This window comes from Mus pahari, chromosome 21, assembly GCF_900095145.1.
Source record: "Mus pahari chromosome 21, PAHARI_EIJ_v1.1, whole genome shotgun sequence".
Classification (NCBI taxonomy): Eukaryota; Metazoa; Chordata; class Mammalia; order Rodentia; family Muridae; genus Mus; species Mus pahari.
The window spans coordinates 54,192,941-54,210,499 of NC_034610.1; the positions used below are offsets into that span (position 1 = coordinate 54,192,941).

Sequence of the window (17,559 nt, forward strand, 5' to 3'; positions counted from 1 at the left end):
ACTTTTTAATTGTTTTAAGTATCTTAAAAATAAGGTCTCGGTCTCTCTCTCTCTCTCTCTCTCTCTCTCTCTCTCTCTCTCTCTCTCTCTCTCTCCTCCTCCTCCTCCTTCTTCTTCTTCTTCTTCTTCTTCTTCTTCTTCTTCTTCTTTGTTTTGGGCAGGGCAGGTCACAAGGGGAGAGGGTGGACATGGGAGCACAAGGAAATCAATTTGATTGGGGTGCATGATGTGAAATTCACAAATAATTGATAAAAATATGTTGAGGACAGAAAGGAAAGTGTATCTGATTTAATTTAAATTCTACAGTGGTTTCTTTTGAAATTATGTTAGAGATCAAGATTTAGGAATTCAGGAATGCTAGACATGTTTTCAATTACTGAGATATACTATTCTGCACAGTAGTGTCATTTGTAACTTACAATCTTTTATTTAAAACAGAAGTATAGTCCTCACCCACCACATTTCAGTCAGCCCCCTCAGCCTAATACATCCCCTGGAATTCAGATGCCATCCTTGTGGTAATCCCAGAGTCCCTGTTGCAGGATATTTGATCATGTTGTCAATCCCAATATTGTGAACCTGTTTCTTTTTGTGGTGTAGCTCAGCCCTAGCACACACCTTTAATTCAAAAAGCTTTCTGTAAACAGGATTAAATAAAGACATTGATAGGTCAAGACATGTAGGTAGTGAACATAAGGAAATAGAAAGGAGGGAAATTCAGTTGAAGGGTATTTAAGACAGCATGGAGAAGGAGAAAGGGCTGTGCCTCCCTGGGACATCAGTGGAGTATGAAGGTCAGCCGGTGCTTCCTCTGCCTTTCTGACCTAGCAGGCATTCACTCCAGAATCTTCTGAGTCTTAATTTTTAAAATCAGTGTTTGGAGTTTAAAAAACAAATGCCCCTATTCCTTCCTTCACTTCCCTCCTCAGGATTCCTCACAGCCCATCTTAATTTGTTTTGTGACAAATATCTTCTGCAGACCTATTTTCTCCCAAGAAGTCACAGCCACCATACTTGTCCTCTTATTCTTCCCCGTCCTTGTCTCTCTAGGATACCTCTTGCCTTTATGCCACTTATGCCTCAGCTCCTCCTTCTATCACATCACCATTCATTTGGTATCTTCTGCCATATATGGCCAAACTTGGGGAACCCTTATTCTGCCTCTGCCATGCTCCAAAAACCTGGACCCTGAATACTACTTATGAGACCTTCAATATCTGTCTCCTTTCCTTAGATGCTTGCCTAACAGTTACCTCACCCACTGGACTGACATAGGACTATTTAGAGGTTGAACCTAGAGTTCCAATGAGAACTTTGTGTCTGAGAGCAGTCAGAGTATGAACCTTGAAATCTAGAGGATCTCCAAGACTAAAAATCAAACATCATTCCACAGATTCACAGCCTAAACAACTAAGACAATATGCTTTATCCAGAGACTAGCAACTCTGGTTATTTTCCCCGAGAAAAGCAATTTAGCTGAAGCATAAGATGAAGACTTCAAATAAACAATTATGAATATGTTCAGAGATCTTTAAGAAGTCACAAATACATGACTCAAGAAAGATCTTGGAAACATAACTAATTGAATTAAATAACAAAAAATATTCTAGTTAGAAAAATAAAATTTAACAGGAAATAGAATGACTAAATGAAATGCAAACTTAAATAATAGTCAAAGCGAAAAGATCAGAAAACAAAACAGTACAAAAGTACCCCTGAAAGGAAAAACTCAAAACTAAATGAAGTAGAAGAGAGAATTTCAGGTCTCAAAAACAAGATAGAATAAATAGATAGCTCAGTCAAACAAAATGTTAAGTCTAAAAAAGGCAGCTACAAAACATCCAGACTATCTAGGACACTATGGAAAGACCAAACCTATAAGTAACAGATACAGAGGAAAGAGAAGAGACCCAGTCAAAGATCCAGAAATTATTTTAAACAAACCATGAATAAAATTTTCCAAATCAAAAGAAAGAAAAACCTTTGAAGGTACAAGAACGGCAAGTAGATAGTTCCAAAAAAGAAATTCCTCATGATGCATAATTATCAAAACAATAAACATATAGAATATCAAAAGGATATTAAAAGACTAGACCATATATAAGAGCAGACTTACTGAAGACATTTTAATTTTCAATAAAAGACTTCAAAAGCCAAAAATAGAAGCCTATATAGACATTATATAAGCTCTGAAAAGATTGGAGATACCAGCTTAGACTACTATACCACATAAAAGTATTAATCACAATCAAAGAAGAAAGACAAACATTTCATGACAAAAATATAATCAATTTCTAACCTCTAACCCAGGTCTTCTAGAAGGAAAATTTGGGTTTGAAGAGAAAGTTAAATAAACCAAAGTATACACAGGAACAAATCACAAACAAAAGAGGTCTGTAACAACAGCAAAATAATAGAAATTAATAAACACTGCTAATATTAATACTCAATATTAATAATTACATTTTCCTCAATGGAAAGGCATAGACCAGCAGATTTGTTTAGAAAGCAGAACCCATCTTTCTTCTGCCTCCATGAAACACACTTCACTAGCAAGTATTGAAACTACCTTAGTGAAGAGGATGGAAATGGTATTAAAAGCAAATGAGAAAGAAATAAGTATGCATAGCTACTTTAATATCTGATATGTAGATACTAAGTCAAAGCTAATCTGGAGAGATAGGGAAGGATAGAACATACTCATTATAAAAACACCCAAGAGAATAGATATTACAGTTATAAACTTTTATGTATCAAATGCAAGGACAACCAATTTTATGAAAGAAATACTGCTTTAGGTAAGACCCATACATAGTGATGGTGGGTGACTTCAATACCTTTAACTCATCAATAAGTAGGTCATAAAAGCAAAATGTAAACAGATATACTCTGGAGCTAAATAATATTATAATGATGTAGGCACCCCAAACATTCCACTCAAATACTAAAGATTGTACTTGCTTTGCAGTAGCCTATGGAACTTTCTTTAACATTGACCACATATTAAGACACAAAGTAAGTCTGGAAAAATTTAGGGAAATTAAAATAATGCCCTCCATCCAATCTGTCTTCTGTGAATTAAAATTGAATATCACCAATAATAAAAACAGCAAAAAGTATATAAACTTATGGAAGCTAAAGAACTTACCAAATGAATGAAAATTAGATCAAGAAGAAATCAAGAAGGAAATCACAACCTTTTAGAAACAGAATGAAAATGAAAATGCAACATTATAAGACACAATGAAGGCAGTTCTAAAAGAAAAATTAATAGCCTTAGCATTTACATTGAAAAATAATCTAGAAAGGTGTTAATAAATTAATGATGCATGTGAATGCTTTAGAAAAACAAGGAGAACTAATACCACTAAAGAATAGATAGAAAAAAAGTAAAGTTATGCCTGAAACTGATGGAATAGAAGCAACGACAAAAACAACACAAAGGCCAGGCTTGGTGGCATATGGCTTTAATCCCAGCACTTGGGAGGCAGAGGCCAGCGAATTTCTGAGTTTCAGGCCAGCCTGGTCTACAGAGTGAGTTCTAGGACAGTCAGGGCTACTCAGAGAAACCCTGTCTCAATAAAACCAAAAACCCAAAAAACCAAAAAACCAAAAAACCAAAAATCCAAAAAAAACCCCAAAAAACAAAAACCACACACACATGCAAAAAACTCACAAAGAATCAATGAAGTGAAAGGTGGTTGTTTGAAAGAAATCAAGCAGTTGCTCACAGTCATCTATTGGATGGAATACAGGGCCCCCAATGGAGGAGCTAGAGAAAGTACCCAAGGAGCTGAAGGGGTCTGCAACTCTATAGGTGGAACAACAATATCAACTAAGCAGTACCCTCAGAGCTCTTGACTCTAGCTGCATATGTAGTAGAAGATGGCCTAGTTGGTCATCATTGGGAGGAGAGGCCCTTTGTCTTGCAAAGATTATATGCCCCAGTACAGGGGAATGCCAGGGCCAGGAAGCAGGAGTGGGTGAGTTGAGGGGCAGGGCGGGGGGTGGGGAGTCTATAGGGAACTTTCAGGATAGCATTTGAAATGTAAATGAAGAAATATCTAATAAAAATTGTTTTAATAAAGAAAGAAATCTATAAGATTGATAAACATTAAGTTAAATTAATCAAATGGTAGAGAGAGAAGTTTCAAAGTAATAATATTGAGACAAAAAGGGAAGCATTATAAAAATACCAAGACATTCAGATAGGCAAAGGAACATACTTTATGACACAGAACCACTAACCATGTCACAAATTAACTATTGTCACAAATAACTTGGGAGTGGCCAACAGCTGATGACTATACACTGGAGGAAAGATAGCATTTTGCTACAAATGTTGCTGCTGAAACTGAATAGTTAGACATAGAAGAATGAAAATAGACACATATCTATCACCCTTCTCAACATCCAAATAAATTAAGGACCCCAACATAAGACAAGATACCCTGAATTTATAGAAGAGAAAGTAGAGAATATATTCAAATTCATTGGCATAGGAAAGGATTTTCTGATGGTAAAGACTGTAAGACTTCCTGAAACTTAAAAACTTCTGTATAGCAAAAGACACCATCATTCTAGCAATGAGACAGCCCATCAAATGGGAACAAATCTTTACCAATTGTATTTATATGTACAAAAAGCTAAAAATAAATAGACAAGATAGACCACAATTGTATTTCAGATAGAGGGTTAGTATCTGCGATGTACAAATGAGTAAACAAACAGGCAGGCATGGGAAAAAATAACTCAAAACCACTGGATATAAAAAATACAAACAACCCAATGAAAAATGTTGTATAGAATTCAACAGACAGTTCTCCAAAGAAGGAACAGAGATGGTAAACTATCTGCAAATTCAAACTTACTTGAGATTTCATCTTACCCCAATCAGAATATATATATGTGTGTGTATCATATACACATATGTATACATATATATTATTGTATATTATATAATTTTAATACCATTATATGGTAACACCACCTAAGATATGTAATATATAATTAATATATAAATAATATGTAATATATAAATATTATATAAAATTGATGGTGTTACCATACAATGGAGGAGAAAAGTTTTGAACTAGATGCCATATGCTATTAAATAAAACCTTCAATGCCAAGGATGAGTTGTATCATTTATAGTTGTTGGGCAAAGGGATCTCCTAGAACCCCCACCTCAAACATTATAAGCTAATTCCAATGCTATTGGTTATCCTCCACAAACTGATGGTAAAACACTATTGCTGAATGAAATATTGTAAGAACCAGAGGTTTTCGAAACTTTTCCAGGCACATGAAACTGATGCAGCCACAAACTCACCAAGACAGCACACACAAACCCTGTACAAGTTTGTCAGACAAAAATCTAAGCATGGAAAAGGGAAAATAGGTACAAAGTAGCATGCCCAGTCCAACACGTACATTCCTCAGTGGAGTGAATCAAACATACATGTACGTTACTCAGTGGAGTGAGTCCAACATGTACATTCCTCAGTGGAGTGAGTCAAACATACATGTACATTCCTCAGTGGAGTGAGTCAAACATACATGTACATTCCTCAGTGGAGTGACTCTGGTACATTCCTCAGTGGAGTGACTCTGGTACATTCCTCAGTGGAGTGACTCTGGGTGTATTCACCACACTCAAAGCAGGCCTCATGCTCAGGAGCAGCTGACCAACACAGAATGGACCACAACATAGACTCCATGTGTGTGTGTGTGTGTGTGTGTGTGTGTCTGTGTGTGTGTGTGTCTGTGTGTGTGTGTACATGTGTACACATGAGTGTGTGTGTGTCTCTGTCTGTTCTTTTTTAAAAAAAATAGAGTAAGAAAGAACATGAAGGTATATGGAGAGTCAGATAGATCTGGGAGAATTTGGAGAAGGAGAAAGAATGTGATCAAAACATAATGTGTGAAAAATGAAAAATCATCAAGAGGTTTTATAGAGTTAATTTTCTTTTTGAATACACAGTTCTCCCTCACTATTTTCATAGAATTTTGGCCTAATAAAATAAGTTTATTTATTTGGTTTTCATTTGCTTATTATTTTATACTACTTTACATTGAATCAATATACATATTTATAATTTGTTTTTCATATTATATTAACATACATAAATTTAAATTTGACTTTTTTCTGTCTTCATGAAAATATGTATTTGCATGTGACTTATAGTTATAGTTGTAATTTCACACAACTCATCAAAACAATACAATTTATAATAAACATCGATGAAATGCTATTAAGGGCAAATTAAATTTTTATTTGAAATAAATTTGCTATTAATACTAGAATGATATGGCTAGAAATGATTCATATTTTAGTATATTGCTTACTTATATGCACTAAAAAGTCTTGTTTTTAAATATCAAAGTAGTGAGTACATTTTGTACGTTGTTACCCAATTTATGTAACTTATTCTAAACTGCATGCCACAATTTACAATTCTCTATTACAAAAATCATTTCAAATAACCTGCCAACTGTCAAATCTATTAGGTTTTCCTTCTACTTCAATAAAGGAAAAAAATGGAAATTGCTCAATTTGCAACAATTTCTGGGAAATGAATCAAAAACATGACAAAGATCTAATGAACAGCTATTAATCATGCTCCAGAATCTCTTAGAGGAATCCATCTTGATTAAATTAAAATGTTTGTAAATGTTGACAGATTACTGACTCCGTATTTGTGTCATTTTATATAATATAATGTTTAGTTAATTTAAAATATGTGCCAGAAGCTGGACACAACCTAGATGTCCCAGGACAGAAGAATGTATACAGAAAAGGTGATTCATTTACACTATTAATAACTAGACCATCCTGAGTTTTGCAGGCAAATGAATGAAACCAGAAAATATCATCCTGCGTGAGGTAACTCAGACCCCAAAGGACATGCACGGTGTGTACTCACTAATAAGTGGATATTAGAAGAAAAAAAAAGTACAGAATATTAAAGATACAGTCCAGAGAACTCTAAAATGGCAACAAGGTGAAGTGCCCAAGTGAGGACACCTCAGTCCCATTTGGGAGAGAGAAGAAAGCAATCAAAGATGAAAGTATGGACTATCCAGAGACTACTCCATCCGGAAATCCATCCCATCATCAGTCACCAAACCCAGATACTAATGCACATGCCAGCAAGATTCTGCTGAAGGGACCCTGATATAGCGACCACTTGTGAGGCTATGCCAGTGCCTGGCAAACACAGAAGTGGATGCTCACAGCCAGCTATTGGATGGAACACAGGGCCCCCAATGGAGGAGAGAAAGTACCCAAGGAGTTGGGGGGGGGGCTACCCTGTAGGTGCAACAACAATATGAACTAACCAGTACCCCCTGAGCTCATGTCTCTAGCTGCATATGTAGCAGAAGATGGCCTAATAGGCCATCATTGGGAAGAGAGGCCCCTGGGTCTTGTAAACTTTATATGACCCAGCACAGGGGAAGGCCAGGGCCAAGTAGTGGGAGTGGGTGGGTAGGGGTATAGGGAACTTTCGGGATAGCATTTGAAATGTAAATAAAGAAAATAATAATAATTAAAAAAAAAGAAAAAAAAAAGAAGAAAGCAATCAGATGTGAGGAGGGAGGGAGGGACCTGGGAGGGAAAGTGGACAGGGGTGGGGTGGGGTGTGGGGTAGAGAGGAACCTGATCTGGTATTGGATGAGGGAAAAGGAATGAAGCCCTGAGGGTCAACAGTAAGAATGAAAACAGTGAACCTCTGGAGATAGGAGGTTGGAGGGACCCTCTAGAATGCACTAGAGACCTGGGAGGTGAGAAACTCTCAGGGCTCAAAGGAAGGGCCCTTTGATGAAGTGTCTGACAGTAGGGAGAGGGAACTTATAGCCACCTCTAGCAGGAAGTCAGGGAATCATGTGAGGGATGGGTTGCCATCCCACAGTCACATCTCTGACCCATAATTGTTCCTGTCTGAAAGAATTACAGGGATGGAAATGGAGGGGAGCCTGAGGAAAAGAAGGTCCAGTGACAGTCCCAAAGTGGGATTCAGCTCAAGGGGACATCCCAAGCCTGACACTATTACTGAGGCTGTGGAGTATTCACAAAAAAGGGACCTATCATGACTGCCCTCTGAAAGACCCAACAAGCAGCTGAAAGAGTCATATGCAGATATTTGCACCCAACCAATAAATAAAAGCAGCTAACCCCTGTTGTGGAATTAGGGAAGGGTGAAAGAAGCTGAGGAGAAGGTCAATTCTGTAGGAGTCTCAATTAATCTGTACCCCAGAGATCTCTCAAACACTGGACCACCAATCAGGCAGCATACACCAGCTGATATGAGGCCCCCAACACACATACAGTAGAGGACTTCCAGGTCTCTGTTCATTCAGAGATGATGCATCTAATCCTCAAGAGACTGGAGGCCCCAGGGAGTTTAGAGGTCAGGTAGGGTGGAGGGTATGGGGGCATCCCCATGGAGGGAAGGGTGGGGAGGAGGTATAGGATGTGGAACAGTTGGAGGGTGGATGGGGGTGAATAAAATATGGAGTGTAAAAAATAAATTAATTAAAAAATAAAAATAATAAAAAATAAAATATGTGCCCTGAGTTATTTTTTAAGAAGTTTTAGAGTTATAGATATACTTTGTTTCCTTTGTAAAATAAAAATCATTCTATAAATGGATAAATACTCTGAAACACATCAGACAAATCAAATTTACTCTTTGTATAAGTAACTCTGTTTAGGTAAATGTCATGGCATATGGCTCACAACTGTAATTCCAGCACCTGGGAGCATGAACAGGTGGATGGCCTGGAGTCTAGGACTCTTCTGGCCTACAGAATAAGACTCTGTTTTAAAATAAAATTATAAAAAAGAAGAAGAAAATAGAAAAGTATTTCTTATTTTTCCACTTTAATAGGTATAAAATGATATTCCCATGACAACCATATGGATTCCAAATATAGTTCTAAGAACTGGCTTATTCCACATCCCTGGCCATCCCTTTTAAGCCATTCCTATAAAACTTAGTACATATTTCCCAGCAATATTCTAGTGGCATGAACATTAGGACCCAAAGCTTTAATAATCAAATCAATGTAAATAAGTGTTTACAGATTAAAGGAGACATAAATTGCAGCATGCACAATATTAAACCTATGCATTTGTGTACAATGCACATTGGCAAATTGCCATTTCTCAGGAAATACTCCAGCACAGACTAATAATCCTGGGTGGAGTGGAGTGTTCCAAAATAGTTAAGTTCCCGCATTCCTGATGTTCCTAGATATATCAGTGCAACAAATGTCAAATGCAAATTATTAATCTACAGTAATTGGAATAGCCGGGACTCACTGATCTGAAGTAAACATATTTCACTTATTACTTTTTAATTAACTCTAATCTGCTGAATAGTGATTTCATATACACTATGCAGCACAGAGTTTTATGAACAAGAATGATGTGTCTGACAAGACAACTGCTATATTTTTAGTTGAGAGCCATATATCAGTATGAAAGCATTTCTTAAAGTCTTTCTGAATCCCTGCTAATTTGTGTATGGTTTCTAAGACACCTCTAATGACTTTGGGAAGTACTAAGCTTATTTACCTTTTAACCAATATTCTTTGCTAGACTTCTAAAAGAATAATCATCAAGGTGACATAAATTTAGAAGTGTGTCAGATGTAAAGGAAATAAAGGAAAAGAAAGGCAGGCAATTTTGGTTGCTGAGGTTTATATTAAATTTAGAAATATTGATTCTCTGGATGTGGCTACAGAAACAAATGGCTAACTGGCTTTGTTTTCCAGTGAGTTTTTTTTTTTAATTCTAACATAATTTCAATAAATATAGTTACTGACATTATGGCAATAACCCATTTCTCTTAAAATAACATTTATGTATGATATATATATTTATCCATGGTGTTGCTTATAGGAGTGAAGCTAATTTGTGCATGAATGTGAAGCTCATGGACACCAACTCTTCTCCCCTGTGGGAGATGTAGCTAATCAATCTTAGGATTCTTTGCCCAGACAGACTCTAGAGTTTTGGATTTCAGGAATCCATTACTCATCAGGTAGAAACAGCATTCATGTAGAAGGTTGTTTTCCCTCCTTAAATGTTAGAATATAGCCACTCTCTTTTAACCACTATATATGTGAATAAAAGGCTTTAAACCTGTTCTGCTGTCTCAAAGGATGGTTACATGGTCACAAGGATGGATTAATGTGAGCATGTTTTCTATTCTTTGCTTTACCAGTCACACACTGCTTAAGCAATTGTCTGAATCTGTTTGTCATACAAAAACACTTCCGACGATGATCTCCTTCTTGTTCTCCCTACACATAGTTAATGTGTTTTGCAAATGTGGGTATTTGAAAAACATTCTTTTTGCAGTTTTATTAAAACTGCATACACCTGTATGCTTATTGAACTCAACAGAGGAATGGGAAGCTAGAAGACTGACACCTGGCTCATCATTAGGGTTTTCTGCCTGTTTTTCTGCTCAGCTGGATGCTGTGTGATTAATAGTCCCTCTACTCAATTATAGGGGTATTATTCTTGTCTTTCTTTGGATGTTGATGGGAGATATCTATGCATGTAATCCAAATTTGGGCTTTGTGAAAGCTCCTTCCAAAATCAGTCAGAAGTTGATTGGCAGAAAACCTAACAATGGGGCAACAAGCATTTGGGGGTTCCAGGAATTTGTGAAAGAAAGGCTGAGCCATGGCAGAATAAAAGGAGAGATTTGGAATTAATCAGGAGCAACAACTGGAAGAGCAGGGAATGTGGAAGCAGGTTTGAGTCAGACATCCTAGAAGCCAACTTCAAAGACAAGTGACAGAGTGTAGCTGACTTTGCTGAATATGGGATGAGAGTAAGAAGCAAAATTATGCCCCAGATTGCATAAAATATATTCTTGCTACATCTGATGTTTTCTACCTCCACTAGGTTAGTACCATCAAGAGTCTGCTTCCATTTTTGTTGTGACATCCTCAAGAATATAGATTCAGATCTCTGTTTCTCCAGAAGTCAACAGGGCCAAATATCAGGAACTGTTTACTACAGTGAATTTAACTGAATATTTGATTGTCTGAAGAATGATATGTGTGACTCAGTGGGGAAGAACAGAGATATTCAAGGCAGCGTTTTATTCTTTAATCATTACTACAAAAGTGATCATAATGACCAGAGGAAAATGTGTTCATAAGGTACAGAAAATTGTAGCCCTTAGGGGAATAGCAGACACTTTTTTTTTTTAAGCCCAAAACTGGCTAAACAACAGCAAGCCCAAAGGCAGAAAATGTAGAGAACTAAATCATGTACCTCCTAACTATTCTGATCTCTACCACAGTCAGAGCTGAGAAGAGTTGCTGTCCTCAAAGGAGTTGCTACTGAAAACGGGAAAGTTGAGGATGCCAGTTCTCCATTCTGGAGACAGTGTAGACAGGCAAAATGAGATGCCAATTGCAGCAACTCTGAGAGGCATTTTATCTTCTTTGCATTATGTACACATGTCCTTAAAGGTGTTCTGTGTATTACTGTATAATATATATGTCTTTGAATAGTATGTCACCCTTGTATGCAAAATGTCTCTGCATGTAAAATCTTAAATAGGTTTTAATAAAGTAGTGGTTGTAGTTACATGCACACTTAACACAAATGCAAATAGCTTTCAAAAAGTGATTATTTATAAATACCCATGCACATAAATTATATCTTCATATTATCTTTGAATGCAGGTGGAATTTTGCCAAATTATAGGTTTAGTACAAATGATAAGATAGTTTACATATGAGGTGTAGTTTGTTTAAATCCCCTCTCTAACTTATCTTTGTGAAGGCATTTTATCTGTCTCCTAATTCCAGTATTTTACTTTTCTCATGAGATTCTACTTTATTAGACTTTGAAGAATATAAAGCCATCATTGCTGACTCACCTTAATTCCCTAATAAAACTGTCACCAAAGACTTTCTTCAATGAAAACATGTTTGGGTTGGAGCAATGAAAGAGAACAGTTCATGTTGTTGTTAGTTAGAACATTAACTGCTTAACTTTGCTGAATCTCTGCCTATGCTGACCGGCTTTGTTTTTGAGAACAGGATCCCTGGAAGCCAGGGTGCCTGAAGATTTTTGAGATATTGTCTAGGGATATAGCTCACAATCACCTTGGACTCAAAATCCTGAGGTAGCTCCCAAATATAGACTAGAGCCACCACCCATGTTCTACGATCCTTATTACAGAGGTTTATAAAATGTTTACTACCACAATACTGTCATTTTTAAAATCACGTTTTTCTTTGTTCTTTGTTACATTGCTTTTTGTTTGTTTAGAGAGTAGTTTTCTCTTTGTAGGCCTGTCTGTTTGGGAACTTGTTTTTTATTCTCCTGTCCCTGTGTTCTAAGTGCTGAGATTAAACTCATGCGCCGCCATGCCCAGTTACAATATCTTTTATCATGGTATAAAGTTTTATTTATTTTTTTTAAATCTAGAGACACTGATATTATTTTACATATAACTTACTGTTCCTTATTATTCAGTTCTGAGTTAATATTACTCCCACACTAAGCAGTTGAAGAAAGGTAAAAATCTAGTTTTACTTGTTGCTAACCAGTTTAAGTTTGTGCACATCAATTATATGCCTACATAGGATCTAAAGAAAATATGTATGATTCTGTGACCTCACACAGACATGTGAATTCTCTCATAAGAAAGTTTTCAGCTTTGTAAATCTCACAGAATCACATAGTTAGGGTTCCTACGTTTCTTCATGAAGCATTGTTTTTACTTGAATCTTTGTCCTAAGAATGGAATTAACTTGTTTGCAGAACATAAGCATATGGAATGGTAAGTTGAAATTTATAACCTCACTGCCTCCTGCTAAATTGAGGGTTCTTTATTGTTACAATATGAGAGCATTAAGACCTAGAAGTATACTCTATAGAAAGCATGAAATGGTCTGAAAAATGAGGGAGAATAAAAAGTGACAGACCTGGGAAATCTTGAAAGAATACAGATGCAAAAAGAAGAAAAAATTGTGCTAACAGTATATATATATATATATATATATATATATATATATATATATATATATATATATAATATTGAAATCTTTCTTTTGAGTTAAGACAAAAGAGTCTACTACCAATGAAATAATCAAATATTTATGGGTTGGAGGATATCAAAGGCTCTTTGCCAATTGCTGATGAAAAGCGGTATACACAGGTTTGCTAAGAATTGGGTTAATCAAGCAAATTCCTATTATAAATGCCATTAATCAGAAAACCAAAAAAAAAAATACCCACACATGTTCCACATCAACATACAGTCCTTGTGCACACGGAATTTGCCTAGAAATAAAGAATTCCAGAAACACTAGAAGGAGTGGTTTGTTGTCAACACTTACTGCGAGAACAATCTGGAGGGAACTATGAGCCACTTCTATGTATTGGTAGTCCAGAAAACACCCTGAGACAGTGATGTACCGATGGTCTTCTGGAGCCCAATCTGGGGCAGGTGTCACAGATGTCACCATACATCCTGGTCCATTCTCCATCCACCAAGATCGGTGCATTGAAATATTAAATGTCAGGATAAGGTCTGTTTCCTGCAAGAAGGTAATTTGTAAGGATGAGAAAGACTATAGATATCAGTTTATTTGGGATGGACTTATTTCTATTTCTTGTTGGAAGAGGTAGGTCCCTTCCTGTCTCCTAGTGTATGTTATAGGCACTTAACTGCTTAAGTAATTATGTGCATGTAGATTATACTTTTGAAGATTTGACTGACCATAATATTATCAGTCTAATTATTATTACTATTATTTATTCTTTTTAGAAAAATTACTCATGATTTAAATGAACTATATCATATATAAAGGTTCTTTTTGGGATTTAAAAACATTGTGACCTGAAGGATTTAAACCATACCATTTGGTGAAACTGATGCCATTATAAATCTGACTCACTTTTTTCCTCTCAAAATACTTATTTTTTCTACATATTTTAGTTCCCCAAACTGAATTGCAACTTAACTACATTTATCTTAATGTTGAGGCTAATGGTAGGAATTTTTAAGAACTTTTCATAGTAAAATACACTATTACTTGTTTTTTTCCCTTTCTTCTAAAAGTTGGTCCAGTGTGTACATGTGATTGGTTCTAGAACCCTGCAGATACTAAAATTCTAAAAAGCTCATGTCGCTTATATTAAATGGCAGGTGGTCCAATTAAGAGGCCCCAGGGAGTGGGGTGGTCTGGTGGGGTGGGAGTTGGGGGTGGGGACATCCTCTTGGAGGAGGAATGGATGAGGAATAGTCAGAGGGCTGATTGGGAGGAAGATAACAACTGAACTATTAAAAAGTTAAAAAATAATAATAAAAAAAGAAAGAAAACAAAACCAAACCAAACTGAATCAAACCAAACAAAAAAAGATGCATAGTTTTTGAGTATAGAAGGGAAACCACATTAGCAAATCATTGTCTTCCATCTTTTTTTAATAGTAAGAATGTTTATTATATAGTGAATAACATCATATTTTCTGCAAATCTTAAACTCTAAAAACCTGATAAAATCCCTACGGCATTTGATAAAATTTACATTCTGACCTGTATTCTGGATCTTCAATTTAGGAAGCTTTCAAGAGGAGAAGGATTTGACTGTTTATCAAGTTCTTCACATGGTTCTACAACTGACTAGATGGGCAGCCTTTGGTAAAAACACTGCTTCTCCATCCTCTGAGTCTATAGATGACATGAAAAAGGTTTTTTTTTGTTGTTGTTGTTGTTTTTTAACCAAACATTGGCATTGTGTAAATGACTTAGCTGTTCTAGTTCTATCAACCACAGTTAAATGGTTAGAAAGAGCTTAAACCTCACTGTTTTTGAGTATACAATGTATTCAAATCAACACATTGTAAAAAAAAAAAAAAGATCCTAAGAAATTGATCAAAGTTTTATGAACCCCTTGTGTTGATTGCTTATGGCATTATCATTTTGTAACGTGGGAAATACAGTATAGCCTATAAATGGACGACAATCACACACATTATGACCCAAATCAACAACACCGGGACTTATGAGTGGCTCTGTTTACATTGATAGCTTAACAGTCATAGGGTCCCTCTTGTGGTTTTCCTGTTTGGGGGGCTGTTCCTCAACTATAGAGGATAAAAAAGCCAATATGGCTCAGTTTTTATCATCAAGCCATATGGATTGTTTCCCAATTTGTTGGTCATTTTAAAATTTCACTATTAATTGGTTGACCATTTCTTCTACTGGCACCAAGCGTATCAGTTATAAGTTAAGAGACTCATTATCTTGAGGAAAAATGTCCTTCCTAATTTCTCAAAAGTGGCAACTGGCAAACTGCACAGTGATATTTGCAATCCCCAGATTCTAGATCCAAGCAATGTTTCATGACTTTTTCCATTTGCTCTGTACAACAATCCTAACAAGCAGGCAAAATTGTGCCCATTTGGCAGTTGATTTTCTCAAAGAATCAGCTCCTGGTTTGGTTGATTCTTTGTATAGTTCTTTTTGTTTATACTTGGTTGATTTTTGCTCAGCGTTTGCCATCTACCCCTCTTTAGTGTACTTGCTTCTTTTTGTTCTAGAGATTTCAGGTGTGCTGTTAAGCTGCTAGTGTATGCTCTCTCCAGTTTCTTTTTGGACAGCTATGTGTTTCCCTCTTAGCACTGCTTTCATTGTGTCCCTTAAGTTTGGGTATGTTGTACCTTCATTTTCATTAAATTCTAAAAAAGTCTTTAATTTCTTTCTTTATTTCTTCCTTGACCAAGTTATCACTGAGAGGAGCATCGTTCACCTTCCGTGTATGTGTGGGTTTTCTCTTGTTTTTGTTGCTATTGAAGATCAGCCTTAATCCATAGTGATCTGATAGGATGCATGGATTGGGTCAATCTTTTTATATCTGTTGAGGTCTGTTTTTTGACCAATAATATGGTCAATTTTGGAGAAGGTACCGTGAGGTGCTGAGAAGAAGGTATATTGTTTTGATTTAAGATGAAATATTCTACAGATATCTATTAAATCCATTTATTTCATAACTTCTGTTAGTTCCACTGTCTTTGTTTAGTTTCTGTTTCCATGATCTGTCCATTGGTGAGAGTGTGGTGTTGAAGTCTCCCACTATTATTGAGTGAGGTGCAGTGTGTGCTTCGAGGTTCGTAAAGTTTCTTTTATGAATGTGGGTGCACTTGCCTTTGGAGCATAGATGTTCAGAACTGAAAGCTCTTCTTGGTAGATTTTACTTTGATGAGTATGAAGTGCCCTTCCTTATCTTTTTTGATAACTTTTGGTTGAAAGTCAATTTTATCCACCATAGCTTGTTTCTAGGGACCATTTGCTTGGAAAACTGTTTTCCAGTCTTTATTCTGAGGTAGTGTTTGTCTTTCACATTGAAGTGCATTTTCTGTATGCATCAAAATGCTGGGTCCTGTTTATGTATCCAGTATGTTAGTCTATATCTTTTTATTAGAGTCCATTGATGTTAAGAGATATTAAGGAATAGTGATTGTTGCTTCCTGTTATTTTTTATGTTATTTTTATGTTTGTGTGGCCATCTTCTTTTGGGTTTGTTGAAAGAAGATTACTTTCTTGTTTTTTTCTAGGGTAGAGTTTCCCTCCTTGTGTTGGAGTTTTCCTTTGTAGGTCTGAATTTGTGGAAAGATACTGTGTACATTTGGTTTTGCTATGTAATATCTTGGTTTCTCCATCTATGGTAATTGAGAGTTTTGCTGGGTATAGTAGTCTGGGGTGGCATTTGTATTCTCTTGGGGTCTGTATGACATCTACCCAGGATCTTCTGGCTTTCATAGTCTCTGGTGTGAAGTCTGGTATAATTATAATAGGTCTGCCTTTATATCTTATTTGACCTTTTTCCCTTACTGCTTTTAATATTCTTTCTTTGTTTTATGCATTTAGTGTTTTGACTGTTAGGCGGTAGGAGGAATTTCTTTTCTGGTCCAATCTATTTGGAGTTCTCTAGGCTTCTTGTATGTTCATGGGCATCTCTTTCTTTAGGTTAGGAAAGTTTTCTTCTATAATTTTGTTGAAGATATTGACTGGCCATTTAAGTTGAGAATCTTCACTCTCTTCTATACATATTATCCTTAGGTTTAGTCTTCTCATTATGTAGTAGATTTGCTGGATGTTTTGGGTTAGGATCTTTTTGTATTTTGCATTTTCTTTGACAGTTGTGTCAACGTTTTCTATGGTATCTTCTGCACCTAAGATTTTCTCTTCTATCTCTTGTATTCTGTTGGTGATGCTTGTATCTATGACTCCTGATATCTTTCCTAGGTTTTCTATCTTCAGGGTTGTCGCCCTTTGTGATTTTTTTATTGTTTTTATTTCCATTTTTAGATCCTAGATGCTTTTGTTCAATTCCTTCACCTGTTTTGTTATGTTTTCCCATTTTTCTTTAAGGGATTTTTGTGTTTCCTCTTTATGGGCTTTAAGTTGTTTACCTGTGTTCTGCTGTATCTATTTTTTAAAATTTATTTATTTATATATTATTATTTTCTTTATTTACATTTCAAATGCTATCCCGAAAGTTCCCTATCCCCCC

General features: G+C 36.0%; 1 protein-coding gene across 3 annotated transcripts in view; it reads right to left on the minus strand.

Moving 5' to 3' along the window:
- Positions 1 to 17,559, minus strand: part of Nkain2 (sodium/potassium transporting ATPase interacting 2) — a 1,076,406-nt gene that overhangs the window by 176,285 nt on the left and 882,562 nt on the right. For 2 of the 3 annotated variants that reach the window (XR_003842690.1, XM_021221051.2), the window contains exon 4: positions 13,381 to 13,581. The exons of the other annotated variant lie outside the window; for it this stretch is intronic. Coding sequence is in view for 1 of the 2 variants with exons in the window: in XM_021221051.2 (XP_021076710.1) it covers positions 13,381 to 13,581 (201 nt within the window). In the remaining variant the exon portion in view is untranslated. The remainder of the gene's footprint in view (positions 1 to 13,380; positions 13,582 to 17,559) is intronic. 3 annotated transcript variants of the gene reach the window in all.